The sequence below is a fragment of the Trifolium pratense genome, linkage group LG5 (genome assembly GCF_020283565.1).
Source record: "Trifolium pratense cultivar HEN17-A07 linkage group LG5, ARS_RC_1.1, whole genome shotgun sequence".
Lineage (NCBI taxonomy): Eukaryota > Viridiplantae > Streptophyta > Magnoliopsida > Fabales > Fabaceae > Trifolium > Trifolium pratense.
Window position 1 is genome coordinate 14,544,573 of NC_060063.1, and position 15,086 is coordinate 14,559,658.

General features: G+C 32.2%; 2 protein-coding genes across 2 annotated transcripts; both read left to right on the forward strand.

Annotated features, from left to right (window-relative positions):
• The first annotated feature begins 1,485 nt into the window (after window positions 1-1,485).
• Window positions 1,486-7,046, forward strand: LOC123886086 (probable LRR receptor-like serine/threonine-protein kinase At3g47570). The gene is made up of 5 exons (XM_045935425.1): window positions 1,486-2,197; window positions 3,063-3,425; window positions 4,202-4,417; window positions 4,523-6,523; window positions 6,665-7,046. The coding sequence occupies exons 1-5, from the start codon at window positions 1,486-1,488 to the stop codon at window positions 6,982-6,984; spliced, it is 3,612 nt and encodes a 1,203-aa protein (XP_045791381.1). The 3' UTR covers window positions 6,985-7,046.
• A 3,182-nt stretch (window positions 7,047-10,228) lies between these two features.
• LOC123883934 (mechanosensitive ion channel protein 10-like) lies at window positions 10,229-14,847 on the forward strand. The gene is made up of 5 exons (XM_045932906.1): window positions 10,229-11,786; window positions 11,884-12,007; window positions 12,558-12,851; window positions 13,277-13,479; window positions 14,203-14,847. Exons 1-5 carry the CDS (start codon window positions 10,471-10,473, stop codon window positions 14,468-14,470), a joined length of 2,205 nt encoding a protein of 734 aa, XP_045788862.1. The 5' UTR covers window positions 10,229-10,470; the 3' UTR covers window positions 14,471-14,847.
• The last annotated feature ends 239 nt before the right edge of the window (window positions 14,848-15,086 follow it).

Consider the following 15,086-nt stretch of genomic DNA (forward strand, 5'->3'; position numbering starts at 1 on the left):
GACCACACAAGAAACTCTATAAATAGAAGCTTGTGTAGTTCAATTGTTACACTGCTCCTTCACAACCGAATTTTAGAGAATAACCCTAGTTCTCTGAAACCCTAAACCGCACTCCCAAAAGCCTTCATCTTATAGCAGCTAGCACTGAAGGTTGAAGGAAGCTGTTCGTGTGTACCGACTAGAGGTGCTGCCATCGTGTGGTGCTTGTGATCGTTAACCAAAGCAAAGAGTTTGCTGTTTCTGTTTCGCCAAGGTAACAATTCTATCACTGATTCATTCCAAGTTCGTAATGATCTAAGGAAAGGAAATCCAAAAATTTTAAATTCCGCTGCTTTCTATAAGTACGATTTCCCTTCATGAAGACATTTCATGATTATTTTTTTTTCTGTATGTAGTAGCCAATTAAAAAGTAGCTAGTACATGATTTACATACTTTGCTATTTTGTTTGTTTTATTATGGAATTTTTTTGTTAACAATAACAAGCTTGTTTGGAGCTTGAAATTTGAATTTTTATGTTAAGTGGTGTTCTATTATATGTCATTTATGAGTAACTTATAGGCTTTTGAAACTCATTTTTAAGTTTCCATAAACTCGTACGAGTCTACGAGTCGAGTCTGCGAGTCGAATCTACGGCCCTTTGCGAGTCTGAGTAGACTCACAAGTTTGACAACCTTGGCTGCAAAGATTGATACAAGTGCCTGATTTCAATTTCCACTCTAAATGTGAGAACCTTAACATCATCAATCTAATTAGTTTTGTTGATGTTCTACTGATTTTCACACGAGGATATACGAAATCCGTTGAACTAGTTATGGCTAAAATAAAGGATTTTTCTCAATCTACCGGTCTTCATGTGAACCATTCTAAATGTAAAATATTTTATGGAGGGGTGGTAGAAAGGTTACCTTGTTTGCTGAAGGGTACTTACCTTTTAGGTATCATGGAATTCCACTCACTAGCAAGAAACTCTCTATTCATCACTACATGTCCTTGGTGGATCGTATTGGGGAGCGTATTCGTATTTCGAGTGCCAAGCTTCTGAGCCATGCTGATAGACTACATCTGATTGCTAGTGTTGCTTTCGTCGTAGCCAACTACCGGATGCAATGCTTGCCGCTTCCAAAAAAGGTAATCCAAAAAATTAATGTTATTTGTCGCTCTTTCTTGTGGTGTGGTGATATATTAGATTCTTTTTATTAACAGTTTATAATTGATGGTGATACATTAGAGTTAGTCTATATGCATATTGGTGATATATTATTAATTTTATTATAGTTTTTGTACTACTACCTTGACTGTTTTCTTCAATTCGTTGTCATGCGTGAAGCAAGAAAAGGAAACATTTATACATATAGTGTAATCCAACATTCATATCTCACTATTTATCTATGATAATTGTCAATAGTCAATAGTTAATGGGACATTTTTGTTAATATAAATATTCTCATTGGTGCTTAGGTACTAATTCATACATCGTATTGAAAATGGTCAAACTATCCTCTTGTAACTCTTGGCTCTGTATTTTCTTTGTCTCACTCTATTACTTCTTCACTTGCTTAGCTAAAAATACTAGAAACATCACCACTGATGAATTTGCACTTCTTGCATTCAAATCCTCTATTACCTTAGACCCTCATCATATATTTAGTAATTGGTCAATCTCATCTCCATCTTTTTCCTCTTCATGCAATTGGGTTGGTGTTACTTGTGATGCACGTCATGGAAGAGTAAAAGCATTGAATCTTAGTAACATGGGCCTTGAAGGTACAATTTCTCCTCAATTGGGAAATCTATCTTTCCTAGTTGTTCTTGATCTACGTAGCAATAACTTCCATGGTTACTTGCCACAAAAGTTACTTCAATTACATAGATTGAAATTGTTGGACTTGAGTTACAATGATTTTGTTGGAGAAATTCCTTTAAGGATAGGGGACTTGTCTAAACTTCAACATTTGAATTTTGGTTATAATAATATTGTTGGATTTATTCCTCAATCTATATCCAATTTGTCAATGCTAAAGTACTTAGATTGGAAATCAAATTTCATCAAAGGAACTATTCCACATGTTATTGGTCAACTTCATCGGTTGAAAATTTTGGATATTAGAAATAACAAGCTCTCTGGAATCATACCATCAACAATTTCGAACATGTCTTCACTTGAAGAAATCTATTTATCTAATAACTCCTTATCAGGTAGTATGATATATTTATTCCGTCAATACATATAAGCATATACTTTGTATATCATTTTTATTAAAAACTAATTTAAAGATCCGTGCATTCGCACGGATCTACTGATTTTTATCGATATTATTTGAGTTTGTCACTATATTAACGTAGAAAATTTATTTTAAATTAAATATTTTTAAAAAAAATTATATAATATTATGTTAATTATTTCTTGTAAACTTATTTAAAATATAAGTTGGTAATATAAATAATTTATTAATTCATAATACTATATTGCTATATATTTATAATTAATCTTTAACTTTTTATGTTACAAGACACACTTTAAGTTAGAAGTTTAATTTTTATGCATTCAATGATGTGTTGCTATATTATTTAATGAATATGACATTTCATATACATTTAAACACAATACATTATATCAATATATTATTGGACGCATGTTTAATAAAACTTTACACATGATAGTATATATAAATTAAAGTCTTTAGTTAGGGTGGTACGTAAAGTGGGCGGTCCACCATGTTTTCAAGTTGGTGAGCCGGCCAACCAAACAATTTTTTATTTTACATTTTGCTTTTTTTTAGCTGATAATTTTTATCATATACATATGTTCAAATTTTTTTAATACCACTTTCTTTTTATTTGTTTATGTGTTCAAAATTTTGTTTTCAAACATTTATACCAATAGCAATTTAGTTTAAACTGCCGTACAAAAAAAAATATAGTTTAAACTCATTTCTAAATTTATATATAAACTATAACAAATCATTCTTTAAAATCATCCTAATTGATTTTTTTCTCTTTATTTATTGTATGAATCATCCTAATTAATGTGTTTTATGTGTCTATATGTATTGAACTAAAGGAGAAATTCCAAAAGAAATTGGTGATCTCACACAATTGAGAATTATGAACCTCCAATATAATCTTCTCACGGGCAACATATTATTCATGTTCAACAACTCATTGTTGCAATACATGTATCTTGGTTTTAATAATCTATCTGGCATTCTTCCATCAAATGTTTGTCAAGGGATTCCAAACCTTAGATATCTCTATCTTTTTTCTAATGATCTTTCTGGTGAGATGCCAAAAGTTTGGCGTAATTGCAAAGAATTGGAAGATTTAGAGCTATCTTACAATAATTTTGACAAAGGAAGTATGCCGGCTGAAATTGGAAAATTGACCAAGCTTCAATATTTGTATCTTTCTAAAAACAACTTGGAGGGTAAGATATTTTTAAGAATAAATTATTATTTTTATTTATTCTAAGGTTAAATATGTTTTTAGTCCTAAAAAATTATCAAATTTTATCTTTGGTCCTTATAAAAAAAAAGTAACATGTTTTAGTCTCTACAAATTTTTATGCATGCCGTTTTAATCCCTAATATTTTTAAAAAAATTTAAAATTGTTTTATTATCCTTAAACTTTTAAATGTTTGAATAATTTTTTTAAGGCATGTTTAGAATACTATTAAAATTTTATTTACAAAACTTAAGAATTTTTTAAATAAGAGTATAAAAGTAACGAAAATGTCGATTTAGAAATCAAACAATTTTTAAATGGTGTGAATTTATAGATTAATCATTCCCCTCTTTTAATTATTGAATGAGATGATTTTAAAAAGACAATTTGCATTATTGACAAATTTAGTGTTAGAACTTAGAACCATCTTTCTTAATCATTGTGATTTGGCTAAGAGCGTCACATATAGGATAGAAGGTAGTAATTTCCAAACACAAATATACTTGGAAAATTAAGTAAAGGAAGTGAATAGCCTCAAGTCAAAGACTTGGAAAATTATAAGATAGATAAATTATTGTTTTTCATTTCAAAATAGTTTGAATCACACTTTCAAAACTTACTTCATAAAATGAGGGTATCCAATTTCCAAATACATATATAGATATATAGATTGCACAATTAATGGGCTTGAATTTCCCAAAAGTTAACTCACATGTTGAGCTTGTGTCCTACATACATATTTGTATGTTACATTGCAGGTGAAATTCCATTCTCCATCTTCAATAGCTCTTCTTTGATGGAGATCAATCTTGACATAAACAATTTAAATGGAAGTCTCCCACATGAGATGTGCCAATTTCCTCAACTTGAAATATTGACTCTACATGATAATCATTTTCGAGGAATAATTCCGCCATCGATTGGCAACTGCACATTGTTACAAAGGTTAACTTTAGTAGATAACTTCTTTACAGGTATAACTAAATTGCATCATTAATTGCAATTGGTGTTATGAATTAAGATTCATCATATACATGTAACTTTGTTTATTTGTTTTTCTCGACGATATTTGTTTTTAGGTTCGATACCAATTGAGTTTGGCCATCTCAATCAACTTCAATTTCTACAACTGGGAAGAAACAACCTGAGTGGAGCTATTCCTTCAAAAATCTTCAACATTTCAACATTGAAAAGTTTGCTTCTCGAACAGAATTCTCTCTTCGGCAATCTTCCATTGCATGTGGGATTTGGCCTACCAAACCTACTACAATTACACATGTATGGAAACAATTTTTTTGGAAATATTCCAAGTAGTATATCCAATGCTTCAAATCTTGTTCAATTTGACTTGAGTGCTAATCAATTTAGCGGTATTATACCCGATTCTTTCGGAGATTTAAGAGTCCTCGAATCACTCATCATAGCTGGCAATAATTTAACATTAATAGATGATTCTCATGAATCCAACTTCTTTACTTCACTTACAAGTTGCAGATATCTGAGATATCTTGATGTGTCAGAGAACAATTTACTATCAAAACTTCCCAACTCCATTGGAAACTTATCTTTAGAAGATATTTGGGCACATTCTTGTGGAATTTATGGAAATATTCCACTAGAAATTGGAAACATGAGCAACTTGATTCGATTATCTATGTATAGGAATGATTTAAATGGAGTAATCCCAAGTACAATTAAAGGGTTAAATGAACTTCAGTCTTTGGATCTTGAATATAATGGAATGCAAGGATCTATAGTTCATGAGCTTTGTGAAATTAGGAGTTTGAGTGAGCTGTATTTAACAAGCAATAAGCTATTTGGAGTGTTACCAACATGTTTGGGAAATATGACTTCACTTAGAAAGTTTCACATAGGATCTAATAGGATAACTTCTAAGATACCTTCTTCCTTTTGGAATATCAAAGATATTTTAGAGGTAAACTTATCATCTAATGCTTTAATTGGAAACCTTCCACTTGAAATTAAGAATTTAAGAGCTCTTATACTATTAGATCTTTCAAAGAATCAAATTTCAAGCAACATTCCAACGGCGATAAGTTTCTTGACAACTTTAGAAACTCTCTCCTTAGCATATAACAAATTGAATGGTCCTATTCCAACATCACTTGGTGAAATGTTAAGTTTGAGTTTCTTGGACTTGTCTCAAAATCTTATAACTGGTGTGATTCCAAAATCATTAGAGTCACTTTCTTCTCTTAAGTACATAAATCTATCATACAATAGATTGCAAGGAGAGATTCCTGATGGAGGACCTTTCAAAAGCTTCACAGCTCAATCTTTTATGCATAATGACGCACTTTGTGGTCGTCCTCGCTTACAAGTACCTCCATGTGATAAACAAATTAGGAAAAAATCAAAGAAAAAGATGATATTAATCATTTGCATATTATCCATAATTGTTGTGTTAGGCATTTTGGTTGTTGCATGCATAATGCTTCGGAGGCGTAAAAGGAAAAAGGTTGAAAATCCACTTAAAAAAAGTGATTTGTCAGCTAATTTAGGGTTTCCAAGAAGAATATCCTACTATGAAATTGTGAAAGCAACTAACGGATTCAGTGAAAGTAATTTACTTGGAAAGGGCGGCTTTGGATCTGTGTATCAAGGAATGCTTTCTAGTGGGAAGATGGTGGCAATTAAAGTACTTGACTTGACATTGGAGGCAACATCAAGAAGTTTTGATGCAGAATGTAATGCAATGCGTAACCTTCGACATCGAAATCTTGTTCAGGTTATCAGTAGTTGTTCAAATGATGATTTCAAATCTTTGGTGTTGGAGTTTATGTCAAATGGAAGTGTGGAAAAATGGTTACACTCAGAGAACTATTGTTTGGATTTCTTACAAAGGTTGAATATAATGCTAGATGTGGCATTTGCATTGGAGTATCTACATCATGGTTCTTTCATACCAGTGGTTCATTGCGATTTGAAACCTAGTAATGTTTTACTAGATGAAGATATGGTTGCACATGTTAGTGATTTTGGCATTTCCAAGCTCTTGGATGAAGGACAATCAAAAACTCATACGCAGACATTAGCTACTCTTGGTTATGTTGCACCAGGTTATTTCTTCACTCCTAACACTAAGTTATATTTTATCTTATCAATTTGAGTTTAGTTAGGTAAACTCACTTGAGAAAAGAATAAAATGATAATACACTTTTGAGAATTTTTTATAACTAGTGATTAACATTTACATACAGAATATGGATCTAAGGGAGTCATTTCAATTCAAGGAGATGTATACAGTTATGGGATAATGCTAATGGAAATGTTCACAAGAAAGAAGCCAACAAATGAAATGTTTTCAGAAGAATTAAACTTGAAAACTTGGATTAGTGAATCAATGGTCAATTCAGTTATGGATGTTGTGGATTACAATTTAGTCTCACAACATGAGGAAGAACTTCATGAAATTTTAGCCTTAGCATTGAGCTGTTGTGAAGATTCACCAGAGGCAAGAATTAAAATGACAGATGTAACTGCATCGTTAATCAAAATCAAGACCTTAGTTATGCGATGAAAAACGAAATCAAAAAATAGTACTAACTGGTTTTGGGTTATTTATTAGCCTAGAATAATCCTCTGCGTCTTTTTTTCCCTCTTTTTTTCAATCTAAATAAGTGGTTTTTTTTTGTGATTTTGTCTTTTGAGTGCGTCATTATGTTGTTCGTCGTCTTGGCGTAACGTTTGATTTCTCGTCTTGTTGTGTTGTTCTATTAATTCCATATTGAAAGATTTGCTTCAATCTATTACACATTATGAATTTGCCATCAACATTGCAGATGTTGAGGCATAAATATTTCAATCACTCATAGAAACATATATATATATATATGGAATTTGCTAATGCACACCCACTGTTTTTTATGAAGGTGTGCATTAGCAACATACACCTTAAAGTGTGTTTAACTACTTTTTAGTTATCATTTGCTAACACACGCTTTCTAAAAATTAAGTAGGTGTATTATAGCAAATGCCTATAGGAGTTGTTAACGTACACCCACTTATTTTTTAGAAGGTGTGCATTAGCAACATGCACCTTATGGTGTATTTAACAACTTTTTATTTATAACTTGCTAAATGCTAAAGCACGCCTTCTTAAAAATAAGCGGGTGTATGTTAGCAAAACCATATATATATATATATATATATATATATATATGGGGAGGGATCAAATTACACCGGTGTAACATTTGAGTAATGTTACACCGCTCAATAACGCTTCAACGAATACAAATTTTACAAAATCCACCGTTGGATTGAAAGTTTATATCATATAGATCATTCAAGTTCAATTATATAAAAATCTAAAATCATTTGATATGTTATTGAGATTGATCAAGCTTAACGGTATTCAATAAAAACACATAAAGCGTTAATCTTGATCGGTCTCAATAACATATCAAACGATTTTAGATTTTTGTAAAATTGAACATGGATGATCTAAATGATATAAACTTTCAATCCAACGGTGGATTTTGTAAAATTTGTATTCGTTGAAGCGTTATTGAGCGGTGTAACATTACTCAAATGTTACACCGGTGTAATTTAATCCCTCCCCTATATATATATATATATATATATATATATATATATATATATATATATATATATATTGCATCCCTGGGCTAGGGTCCTAGCACCGACATTGTTTGAATTGTCAACAACATATGATACAAATGATATATATTTTAATGAGTGAATAATCAAATATCCTCCTGAAATTGCAAAAATCGTCAAATCCGTCTCTGAAATTTTCAAAATGTCAAATACCCCTGAAATTGTGTTTCGTCTGTCAAATTACCACCTACCTCCATTTACCCCGGCAATGGTGATGACGTGGATGTTAACTACATACATGACATCTGCCAACGTGACTCCACGACACATGAGAGTAATTGACTAAAATTTACAAAATCAAGAGTGTATTTGACAGAAATTTGAATATTTGAAAATCAAGGGGTAAGAGAGAGAGGGAGGCACAGGCACAGGGGAGCTAGAGCATTTTGTTGTGAAAGGGAAAGTGAGATATATCATTATCCACTTGATGTGGAATACTTACATTTACTTCATACGAGGGGTAATTTGTCAATAATAATTTTAAAAAATTTGGGTGCAACTATTTTGAATATTAAATGACTGATTTAAATATTTCCCAATTTTGTTTTGAAGGTGTATTTCCCAAAGTTGTTGGTGAAACTGATCCCCTTCTCCTTCTCTCACCGTATTTTTCCTTGTCTCTCATTCTCCCTCCCTCTCTCTCCCTAAATCCCTCTCTCTCTTCTCTCTCTCCAACTATCTCCAACTCTATCCCTCTCTCTCTTTATCCCTCCCCCCTCTCTCCATCTACTTCTCTTGATCTCTAACTATTCCTCTTTAACACACTCTCTCTCTCTTTCTTCCTCTATCTCTCTTTCTTTTTAACACTATGTTTGGCTTAGAAGAGAAGTTGTGAACAGAGAAATAAGAGAGAGTATGAGAAGAGAGAAATAGATGAAAAATATAATAAATCTGATGTGTTGATTGATATAAGAGAAAGGTAGGAGAAATATAGAAGAGAGAAAATCTACTCTCCCCTTCTTCTTTTGTTTGGTTGAATAGAAAGTAAGATGAGAGAAATGTTAAACCTAATGTTTAGACCAAAATACCCTTGAATCAAAATCTAATACAATGTATTTTTATGGAAAAATCAATATAATGTTATTTTCACAAACAATAATTTAATAAATTAATTATTTTACTTAAATGAATCAATCAATTCAATTAATTAAACTTACATAAAAAATAAAGTTAATTATTTAATAAACTTACATGACCTGGCCTTATAAAATTGTTACTGTTCGTCAAAAAAAAAAATTGCATTAGTACAAGACAAGATGCAAAATCAAGGGTATTTATGCTATGGCAAAAAAAAAGCATCTCCCTTCCCTTCCTTTCTTCGCATGTTAGCAAAGAGTTAAAAAGTTGGTGACTCTACTACAATTTGTTCTCTCTTCCCTCTTTCTTCTACATCCAAACAAGAGAAACTCCTTATTTCTCTTCTTTTTCTCTCTCACTTATTTTTCTCGGAACAAACATACCATGAGGGTATGTTTGGTAGTAAGAAGAAAGTGTGAAGAGAGAAATAGATGAGAAAGAGTAAGAGAAGAGAGAAATAAAAAAGAAATATAGTATATTTGTGGTATTGTTTGGTAGAAGAGAGAAAAGTGTTTGATGGTGGAAAAGAAAAAAATATCCTTATACTAAAGTAGGTTGTGCTAGAAACATAAAGGTAAATTGAAAATATGATAAAGTGGTGTATCTCTTCTCTCTTTCTCCTCACTTGAGAGAAGAAATAAAAAGTGAATGGGAGGGACTCATACTTTTTAACTCTCTCTACTCAATTTCTTTGCAAATCAATCAAGAGAAATTACTTATCTCTCTTCTAACTCTCTCTTCTCTAAATCTCTCTTCCCTAATTCTCTCAAACCAAACACACCACACTCTCCCCCCTCTTTAGCTCTATCTCTCCCTCCTCCTCTCGCTTTCTCTATTTCTCCATCTCTATGTAAATTTCAGTCAAATTTCTATCCCTCGTGTGTTCTGAAATCACATTAACAAGTGTCACGTATGTAGTTAACATACACGTCAAACAAAGAGTATCTGATAATTTTACAATTTTACAATTTTAAGAGAATATTTAACTATTCACCCATATTTTAATCCTTTAATTATTTGATTCAGAGTTCAATATATTTTTGAAATATAAAGAAATTGTTAACAATGTGACTTGTACAGAGATATTTTGGCACAAGTTTTGTTATTCAATTCAATCACTGTCAGCAATAACTTCTTTATCTGCCATTCACAGAAAGACAAAAAAAAAAAATTCAAACTTTGCGTGAAAATTCCCCACTTCACTCTCCCTCTACTTTGAAGAAGCTACAAGCTACCTCTATATTCTCTTTCATTTTTACAGTACAGTTGAAAATTCGTTCTAGAGAATCTATAAAGTTGCAAAGTTGTAATGGAAGAACAAAAAAGCATGAAAGACAACAAAACAACAAAAAACGAGTTTGTTCTTAGAATTTCCAATAATGAACAAAACAGAGATTTTGGACCTACCCAAGTTGTTGAAACAAGTTCAAATTCTCCTCAGTTCATTTCCAAGATGGGTTCATCTTCATCTCCAAAAGGGTCACATGCAGAACTCATAGAGCTTGAAAATCTTAGAACAACAAGCACTTTTTTTGGTCGGTCAGAATTTTCAAAGCCAAAGTCAAGAATGGTGGAACCAACATTTCAAAAAGATGCAAAATTTGTTGAAGAAAAGACTCCAAGGGAAGTTCATGATGGAAGTGGAAGTGGAAATGTTGTTACACCAAAAAACCCTTTGATTGTTACTCCAAGAGAGGTTGAAGAAGAAGATGATGATGAAGAAGAAGTGTACAAGATTGCAGAAATTGAAGTGAGTAAGAGATCTAGTAAAAAGAAGAAATTTTCTAGTTGGATTGAGTTTTTAGCATTTGTTTTAATTTTAGGGTTTTTGATTGCAAGTTTAAGGGTTCATAAATTGGAAAATAAAGAAATTTGGAGTTTAGAACTTTGGAAATGGTGTGTGCTTACATTGGTAATTATCTCTGGTAGATTAGTCACTAGTTGGTTTATCAATGTTTTGGTTTTCTTAATTGAAAGAAACTTTTTGTTTAAGAAGAAAGTTTTGTACTTTGTTTATGGTGTTAGGAAGAGTGTTCAAGCTTTTGTATGGTTTAGTTTGGTTCTTTTGGTATGGAGTTTAATTTTCCATCAAGGTGTTAAGAGAACAAGAAAAGTTACTAGGATTCTTGAATACATCACAAGGGCACTTGCATCTTGTGTTATTTCGGCTGCTATATGGTTAGCGAAAACATTGTTGATTAAGCTATTGTCTTCATATTTTCAGTCAACTAGATTTTTCGATAGGGTTCAAGAATCGATTTTTCATCAGTACATACTTAGGACTCTTTCTGGTCCACCTTTGATGGAGATGGTTGAAACAGTAGGCAAGAGTTCGAGTAACGGCCGACTAAGTTTCAAGACTAATAAAAAGAAAGGGAAGAAGGAACAAGAACAAGTTATTGATGTAGACAAGCTTAAGAAAATGAAACAAGGGAAAGTTTCGGCTTGGACTATGAAAGGATTGATTAATGTTATAAGGAGTTCTGGTTTGTCGACGATCAGCTATACACCAGAGAGCATCTATGAAGAAGTTAGTGACAACAATGATAATGAAATTAGAAGTGAGTGGGAAGCGAAGGCGGCTGCATATCGAATTTTCAGGAATGTTGCTAAGCCAGGAAGCAAGTAAGATTTTGTTACCCTCTAAAAATTCCCTGCAATGTGACTTAGAATCATTTTCTATGGAATTATTTAATGTTGTCGTCGCCATTGAATTCATTAGGTACATTGATAAGGAAGACCTCTTGCGCTTCATGAAAATTGAAGAAGTGGAAAATTTGCTTCCGTTATTTGAAGGAGCGGAAGAGACTAGAAGAATTAAGAGGAAGTCTTTGAAGAACTGGCTGGTAAAGTTACTCGATATATATATTCTTCATTACATTATATTTGATCAGAAGATTGATAGAAACTATGTACCACCGACACTTCAAGCTAAAGTGTGTCCGAGTGTCCAACATATTTTGTATACAACACTTGTACTACACCAACACATGCAGTTACATTGAATGCCTTCAACTTTCTCAAATTATTACCAGGTCTACATATCAATGTCGGTGTCCGTGTTTGTGTCAGTGTTTAGGATATGTTTATTGAGCCTTTTTGTATCAATTGCCAAAATATGTTCCCTTTTTGTCATCGAAAAATAGTTACTTGTATCATTGTTGTTTTCTTAGGATTGGTTAACAATATATCAGAATCAAATTTGTTTCTTTCAATTTATGCTGTCATGAAATTTCTAGAAAATATTGATAACAAAAATTACCTACGATAAGTAGGCGAAACTTTGTTAGAATTGTCGTACCTGCATTCGTATGCATGTTTCTCTTCCAGCTACCAAGTTATTGCTCAGATTAATGTCATAAGCACAATGCTCACATATATTATTAATGTTTACAGGTGAAAGTCTACCTAGAACGCCGATCACTTGTGCATTCACTAAATGATACCAAAACGGCTGTTGATGAACTGAATAACCTTGCTTCTGCAATTGTTCTTGTTGTCGCCATTATTGTTTGGTTTCTTGTGATGGGATTCTTAACAACCCAAGTTCTTGTCTTTATTTCATCACAACTTTTACTTGTGGTGTTTGTTTTTGGCAACACAGCTAAGACAACATTTGAAGCTATTATATTTGTTTTTGTGATGCATCCGTTTGACGTTGGTGATCGATGTGTCATTGATGGTGTTCAGGTAGTTTTCAATTCTCAACACATTAACCTCTCGTCATGGCCGTTCATGAGTACCTTGTACAAAGTATGAAGTTGGTGCCCAGTTATTTTTATAAGTAACACTCGCACACACATGCTAAGTTATGGGGCCCTGTGTGGCTGCACCTCCTGCAAACCCTCAGGGCAACCTACCACTTATGATACGATTTATGAGAGCTTGTAGATACAGCTTATGTCATGTCTATAAGTTGTTTTCAGCTTATTTACACAAGCTCTTCATAATAACTTATGAAAACAACTTATAGCTTATATGAAAGTAATTTGACTTTACTTATCTTTTGTTATAGAAATGGCTTATACATGTCCACTTATATGATAAGTGTTTATGCTCGACATGCGTATTAGTTATTTATATCAATAGGACCTTAATTATATATATTTCTGCAGATGATTGTAGAAGAGATGAACATATTGACTACAATCTTTTTGAGATATGACAATGAAAAGATATTCTATCCAAATTCAGTTCTTGCAACCAAGCCAATCAGTAACTTCTATCGGAGTCCAGAAATGTGTGATTCAGTTGAATTTGCTGTTGATGTTTCAACTTCAATAGAAAGTATTGGAGCCTTAAAGGCTAGATTAAAAGTGTAAGTTTTTACTATGCTTTAGCTCTAAAATTTTTTTTTTTGATATTATTAGAAGTCTTTAGTTGGATCGTTCCTACCCAAATTTCACGTGAACAAAATGCTAGAGTTTTTAAAAATTGAGGGACAAAATCCTAGACATAGAAATGAAATGATCAGATACTCGAACTAGATAAAATAAGAGGGTCAAAATTGCAATTAAACTTTAATTAATTTTTTGTCGGGTTAAATAGTGTTGACCCCCTTAATGTTTGCAAAGTTCATTTTATCCCCTGTATAGTTTTTTTTTTTTTTGCGATTCCAACCCTGTATTGTGAAGATTCTGTCCTTTTAGTCCTTCACTAAACACGTTGGCTATATGACTCTTTGGGTTAAATAGTATTTTGCCTCCTGTAATGTTATCGAATTTTGGTTTACCCCTCACTAAGCATGCTATGTCATCATTTATGTCCAACCATAAGCCATCATATACAATGAAGGTCTAAAAGGACGGAATCTTCACATTATAGGGTTTGAAACGCAAAAAGATAGTACAAGGTTAAACCAAAATTCGCTAATATTAGATAGGATAAACACTATTTAACCCTTTTTATTTATTGAATAAATGTTTATCATATAAGCACTCAGCGCACCGCACACAAAAAATCATATTAACCATGTATTATGTTTATATTAATAATTGTGTATTTCAACTTATGTTGATAGTTTTGTTTATCATTTTTTCAGATACTTGGAAAGTAGGCCTCAACATTGGCGTCCAAACCACAATGTAGTGGTTAAGGATATTGAGAATATAAACAAGATGAAAATAGGTTTATATGTTACTCACACCATAAACTTTCAGAATTATACGGATAAGAACATCAGAAGATCTGAATTAATGCTGGAGTTAAAGAAAATCCTTGAAGATCTTGATATTAAATACCATCTGCTGCCACAAGAAGTACTTCTTAATCATGTAAGTTCACAAGACCATAAGGCACAAAAAGCATAAAAATTGCCTTTCATAGTTTCTTTTGTTTTGGGTGGTCGAAGGGCGCTAAAAACTCAAACTAGAAACCACGGGAACGAGGAAATGTCAGCGACAAGAAACGGAGAAATAAATGAAGGACCAATATCGAAGACCTTACAATCCGTATATAAATTATTAGTACCAAAATTAGCTAACTTGTCAGCAAGTTGATTAGATTCGCCTCTTTCATAATTTGATATATTCTTTCATTGGGTGCAAGCATGTAACAGAAATTTTATGAGCTAGAATTTATCCTAAACAAATAGTTTAACTCTCTTTCTGGTATATATTGCATTACAAAAAAAAATTATGAGCTAAATCTCAACTTTTTATCAAGTTGTTTTCCATTACTTTGGACAATAAATGTTTATAGTAACTACACTTGATGTTATTGTGCTCCACGTTCACCTTAAGTTGTCCTTAAAATTTCTATCACCATTGATCTTGTTCTTCTTTGGAATTAAGACTACTAGTGTTTTCAACACATCACCTATTAATTGAGTCCCAAAAAAAACACCTACTCAAAATGCTTAGTCGATGTTGATAAGTTAGTTGATAAGTTATAGTTGATGAGTGACTGTTGATAGCTTATAACTGA